This window comes from Poecilia formosa, unplaced genomic scaffold (assembly GCF_000485575.1).
Source record: "Poecilia formosa unplaced genomic scaffold, Poecilia_formosa-5.1.2 Scaffold317, whole genome shotgun sequence".
Lineage (NCBI taxonomy): Eukaryota > Metazoa > Chordata > Actinopteri > Cyprinodontiformes > Poeciliidae > Poecilia > Poecilia formosa.
This window is the reverse complement of record NW_006800256.1, coordinates 32005-38143: the sequence shown is the minus strand read 5'-3', so window position 1 is coordinate 38143 and position 6139 is coordinate 32005. Positions and strand designations below refer to the sequence as shown.

The following is a 6139-nucleotide window of genomic DNA, read 5'->3' as shown; positions in this document are numbered from 1 at the left end:
TGAATCGACCTTAACAATAAGGCGTCAATGGGGGGGGGGGTTGTGTGTGTGTGTGAGGAGAGTGAGGGGTATGGAGCTGGATTTAAAAAGCATGAAATTACTCCAAAGTTGATAATAAAAAAAAAATTACCTGGAAAATTAAACTGAACGTTTTATTCCCAAGTGTGCCTGGGGACCCAAAAGGGTTTTCCAATAAAAAAGGGAGTTCCACTGCATAACATACAAGTTCCTAGAGTTGTTAAACAGATGTTAAATGTTATAACTTCAAAAATATTAAATATCCTACATGTTCATATCAGAGTGCTAAAATTTAGTGGCCATGTTCTTAAATGTTTACCAACTGCGTGTGTTTTGTTTTGTATTCACTTTGTTTTTCTTTTTTTATACTTTTATAGTTATGTTAAACTCTCTGAAAGAAGCGGTGCAATATCCCAATACTGATATTATTATAAATTGTATCAACCTTCCAGACCACTCAGGTCTGTTGGTTCTGGATCTGCTCTACATCCACAGAACCAGAACCAAGCAGCATTCAACTTCTATGCACCACAAATCTGGAACAAACTTCCATAAAACTGCAAAACAACTGAAACACTGAGTTCTGTTAAATCAAGGATAAAATCCAAGCTGTACAGTTGGATAGCTGATGTATATTAAGTTGATGACATTTGACAAATTATAATGTTTGTTGCTGCTTCATAACTGGTTTACTGTATTATGCTTTTATTGTATAAAATAACTCTGAATTTCCTTGTTGCTCCAAATAGAAATGTGTTTGACATCCCTGACCTACATAAAGCAACCAGGAACAGAAGAAGAGAAAAGTGCAGACATTGGGATTTAAATTGTAGTAAGTGGCTAAAAAAAGACGAGTTGGCCTTCACTGCTGTGTCTGGAAGCAGAACAAAACAAAGCTAGATTAATAACTAATATATAGCGTTGTTTATTTTAGACAAATGTGCATTTTTTACTTATTTATGTGCATATTTTAACTTCACTTATTGATTGGGTTACATTTTTTGAACAATTAAATGTTGTTCAGAGTTATTGAGTTTAGTTTTACTATTTTATTCCTAAAAGATTTGCTTTTAATTTTGAAAAATAATAGCTTACCCCCATCCCTGCACCCCTTCTACCCCCACAAAAATAAATAAAAAACAGATAAAACTTTTCTCCTGAAGGAGAGCTCAATGTGAACAGAAAAACATTATTATTGTGATGGAAATGACAGATTTTTCCTAAATTCCACCACTTGAAACGCAACAAACTGTAAGATTCTCCAACCTCCACCAGATGGCACTGTTTCCAAAGCATTGCCATCCACTCCCCAAAGTTGAATTTCATACCTTTTTCTACTCTTTCAGCACACAGAGAAGAGGCCCTGATGGGAGCACAAAGGTATACCTCCAGAAGGAATTACATTACCTTTCTTTTTTGTCTGCTCAGTCTGCAGCCATGTCTGCATCTCTATTATGTTTCAGCAGAACAAGTCCAATTTGCTCAGACCTGAGAAATGCTTGCTGCATTTATTTGAGTGAATGTCTGCGTGTGTGTGTGCGTGTGTGTGCGCGTGTGTGTGTTTGTGTGCGTGCATGCGTGTGTGTGTTACCTTGTATTCCTGCACCACCCCGTTCTGCTCCTCTTCTGGAGGGGGTTGCCAGGAGACGACAACAGCAGTCCCGTTGCTCCCGCTCTCCGTCACTGTTACCTTACGAGGGGGCGCGCTGGGAGCTTTTGGAGAAACACAAAAGAAGAAAAAATAACATGTGTACATAGTTCTTTTGAATGCACTTACTCACACATGCTGTTCAGTTTTCAGGATTTACTTCTGAAATGACTAATCAGAAAAATTACAATGCTTTATCTAAAAACGTGTGCCCAGAAATTTTTACTCCAAACAAACAGGGGGTGATGATGATAATGATGATGGACTAAATTGTGGTGTATGAATAAAATTTGTGGTCAAACAAAATATTAAACTTAAAATACAGAACCGAGTTTTTTTCCTGCTTGTGTGGAGAAAAAGAAATGAGGCTTACAGCTCCAAACACAATTATCAACAAAAGCCAGAACAAAGACTGAAAAAGCAGAAAAAGATCAAAACACGCCCACTCATGCAACACACACACGCATTCTACAAAACACTTCCGCACTCCCGCTTCTCTTGAAATGTTAGCGACGTATGAAAATTTGCAGTTGGGTTTTAACCAAAACCTCAAGGGACTGCTTCAACCACACCCAATGAAAAATTAGTACAACACATGCATGCATGAAGGGGGTTTTGTGGGGCTATGGGGGGGGAGCTGCCACCACTCACTGCCTGGCTGAACAGATGCGATATGCTTTCAAACATGCAAGCTGTTCGTATGAAACGATGTAGATATAGAGGGAAAAAAAAAAAACACAAAAACATTGGCATGAAGATATCCCCCCCCCCACCTTCGTCCAGGGTCTTGCCAGCTTTAACGTCGCTGTCTGTTCCCTGGAACTCGTTGAAGAAGGGGCGGACTTTGAATTCGTACGTGATGCCCTTCCGCAGCTGTGTCACGATGACGCTGTCCTCTCCGGGGGTCCGGACCTCGAACACGGCCCATTCGCTCCTCTGCTGGCCCTCTGGCCTGTACATCACCTTGTAGCCCTGGACGTACTGGGACTGTTGCTCCACCTGAGAGAAGGAAACCAAGATGGAGCTGTTTGCACAGGTTGATTTTTGTCAAATTGTAGACCAGCACAAAGCAGTGTATTATAGTGAAGTGGAGGGAAAAATGATACATGGTTTCTATATTTCTCTTGAATAAAAACCTGAAATGTTTTGACCTGCATAAATTTGAAATTTAGCATAATCAAATGCCTTTGGAATCAGGCATTCATTATGACTAATATCGGTCTGTGTTGACCGATATTAGTCCTTTTTTAACATATCGGTATCTGTCAAATCGAACCAGTCCAACTATATTTATTTCACCTAGTTGCCGTTTTGTTTCTTGGGGTTGGTCATGTGACAGACAGTGATAGTTATGTAGTGCAGGATCGGTATCAGTTATCAGGCATAACAGTAACATTAATATCAGATATTTATATACGGTAGCCCCAAATTTTCATGCTGGTGTATCCCTAATATTAACATTATGAAGAGCCCTGTTAAATTCTACGCTGAATAAAATAAATTAATCACACAATCCTTCAGCTGACCGAGCTTATTATTGAGTTTTGGAAAAGAAGTCATACAGAAATCTTACAGTAAATTTGTTTATTTTTCATCTGTTATTTGTTACTGCCGGTGGTTTAGAGTAGTTACTGTTGTTTTGACCTAGGTGTCATCTCTCTGTATGTGAAAGTTAGAATAACTCAGTCAATACACACTGTGGTGTGCCATAAATGAGCCATGTTTGTGGCTCATTTATTGAATTATTCTATTTTTTGGGTCGTTTCCACCTGCAGCTTTGATTCCAACAGCATTAAGTTTTATAACCCATGTGAGTCAATGACTATTGACTCCTGCTGAATCCATATGAACGCCCAATCGTTACACATTTCCATTTGCAAAATAAAAAAATAAATCAAACTCAAAACCTTCTGTTCCACTTAACATAAACGCATAACTTTTGTTCGTCTGTTGCATAAAACTGCTGCAAATTGTGGGAAAGTTTAGCGTTAGAACTATGCCAGAATTTAAAAAATGGCGTCGTAGAATAAATATCAATCTGTGCAACTATAGACCAGGCAGAGGATGAACTGGGATACTAGTTCCTCACATCACCCATCTGTTTATCCAGATTCCTCTTTTTTGACTGTGTCTATGCGCCATTTGGAGCAGCAGTGATTTGTGCAAACCGCACAATGAGGTCATTGGCCAAAGGTTCCTTCAAGTCTGGAGCTGGTTAAATAGAGCCCAGGCTCTCAAAGCAGCGTGTCTCATCCTGTCCTGCTCTCTAATGCCTGCTGAAGTCAAACACTGGGGGAGAATCCGTCCAGGGAACACGAGGTGTTGACGCTGCAAAATATTCAGCTGCATCCGCCGCAACATAAAAAAGCATAAAAGCTAAATTAGGCCAGATTGTTTTGTTACTGTAATCAATATGTAATAAATTTTCACAGCAGAATTTATGAAAACAAACCACTAACTGGAGTCTTTTTGGAAGGGAAGCTTGTAAAGATTTTACTGATGTCTTTATCCCTCCTGTATGAAAAAAAATATGCAGCTAGCTCAGGTGGTCTCCATTAGCCGGAAAACTGCAGCAAAGGAAAATGTAAAAACCAAGAAATTGCCCAACAGGAATAAACGTATCACCGCAAAGCAAAGGGAAATCGTGTCACTTAACGACAACGTCAGGCCTCCTCGTGACACGCGTTTCTCTGGAACATTCCAGAGAGACAAAGTAACCAGAGGTAGTGATGTTTTAAATCAGTCTTGACATGTCAGAGTCATTTTCACGTTTTCCTCAGCTGTGTTCATCACTCACAGTGGCACTTCATAACACCTGGGAACAGAGGGAAGCGGGGGTGGCCTTTTTTTTGTCAAAAGAGAGGAGCGTTTTGACCATTAAGCGACTCATCCAGCAGATTAATGTCTACTCTGGGGAGGTTTCGTGATATTGTGCATGTGATCGGTAACAGAAACCCATTAGTACCTCATATTCAGTTTTGTAGCGGTGCAGAAACGCCACCAAAAGCTCCCAGCTGTAGTTCACTGCCTATCCGGTTCCACATCTGGGAGCCATTTCCACCTAAAGGCATGGGCCTGCCATCTCTTCCCTCTTAGTCGTATTGTTTTAACAGTCAAATGTTTCCAATCTGACCGGGCACAGACTGGCACGCTACACCACTGCTGCTCTGTGCTACAAGACAACTGAGCTCGGAGGTTTAGTGTAGCTGGAGTGAGGGGAAAAAAATGCTGCAGATTCTTCTTCAGGCAGACGCCAGATGAACACAGGGATCTTTTGCAAAATGCTTTCTGCAGTTCGTCTTCTACAAAAGCTCTTAGCTGAACTTGTAAGATTAGGTCAGCTAAGATGCTTGACAAAGTGAGTATGTCAGGATCACCTGGAAGCCGTAGGAGACCAGATGTCAAATCCATTCTGGTAGCAAATGTTTGAGGAAAAAAACAGCTGCTAGTGAAAGTTTTACTGTGGAAAGACGCCACTCACTGTCCACTGCACCCTGACGGACGACGACGAGAGGATGGTGGGGTTGTGAAGGTGGATGACCACATCTGCAAGTTCTCTTTGGATCTGTCGATGGTCCACGCCTTGACTGGTGGGAGGGATGTCTGTGTGGGAAAAGCACAATGGAAGTCAAATTAGCTGAAAATTATGGTCAGATTTACAGACAAAGAGTGAAGCACAACCAGTCAGGCATGGTATAATAATGAAAAATTCTGCATCCACAAGATAGGTCGCAGCAGCACCACAAAAAGTAATGTAGTGGGTTATGCTGGACCAATCGGTGGCACTGCAACACTGCAAGAGAATGACACAAAAATACAAAATGGCGCCATGTTTAGGATTTGTGAGAGAAATGGAGCTTTGAGGTCATTGTTTAAAAATAGCTGCTGCAATGGCCACACGGAAACATGAGACTGGCGTTCTGAAATCTATGCACTCTGGAACCTGGTTTCAAAAATGATTGTTTCTGGTCTCCGAAGATGCCATGGGGACACAGAGCCTAAATGTTTTTTTTAACTCAAGAACATGGTGGGCCACTGGATGACTGCCCTTGTGCCCCTAGGGCTTAGCAAGTGTTCTGGTGGAAACCCTGATTTATATTATTATTCTCAATATCTAAACGGTGTGATGGCATAAAATCAAAGTCAAATTCCTTGTTTGTGTACACAAACTTTGCCAAAAAGACCCAATTGTGATTCTGTGTAGGAAGAAGGAGGTTCTCACCTTGTGTTTTCACTGCGTCTGAGATGGAACTGGGATCACTGAGTCCGTAGGCATTGGCCGCTCGCACTAGGAAGAGGTAGACTGCGCTGGGCTTCAGGCCCTTCAGCACAAACGACTCTGTTTTCACATGCTCTGCCAACGTCTGCCAGCTGCTGCCGGATGCATGGCTGTCAACACACAAGGGACGTCATTTCAATCAAACAAGATTCAATAAAAGTCCCACAGAATCGGTTTGCGTGTAAAATGGCTGA

At 41.3% G+C, this 6139-nt stretch overlaps 1 protein-coding gene across 1 annotated transcript in view; it reads right to left on the bottom strand.

Moving 5' to 3' along the window:
• The window catches only part of robo1 (roundabout, axon guidance receptor, homolog 1 (Drosophila)), a gene marked incomplete at its 5' end in the record, with an annotated part of 71275 nt that overhangs the window by 39300 nt on the left and 25836 nt on the right, over positions 1-6139 (bottom strand). Inside the window, 4 exons of the mRNA XM_007573055.2 lie at positions 1610-1731; positions 2440-2665; positions 5148-5269; positions 5889-6055. Of these exons, the coding sequence (XP_007573117.2) occupies positions 1610-1731; positions 2440-2665; positions 5148-5269; positions 5889-6055 (637 nt within the window). The remainder of the gene's footprint in view (positions 1-1609; positions 1732-2439; positions 2666-5147; positions 5270-5888; positions 6056-6139) is intronic.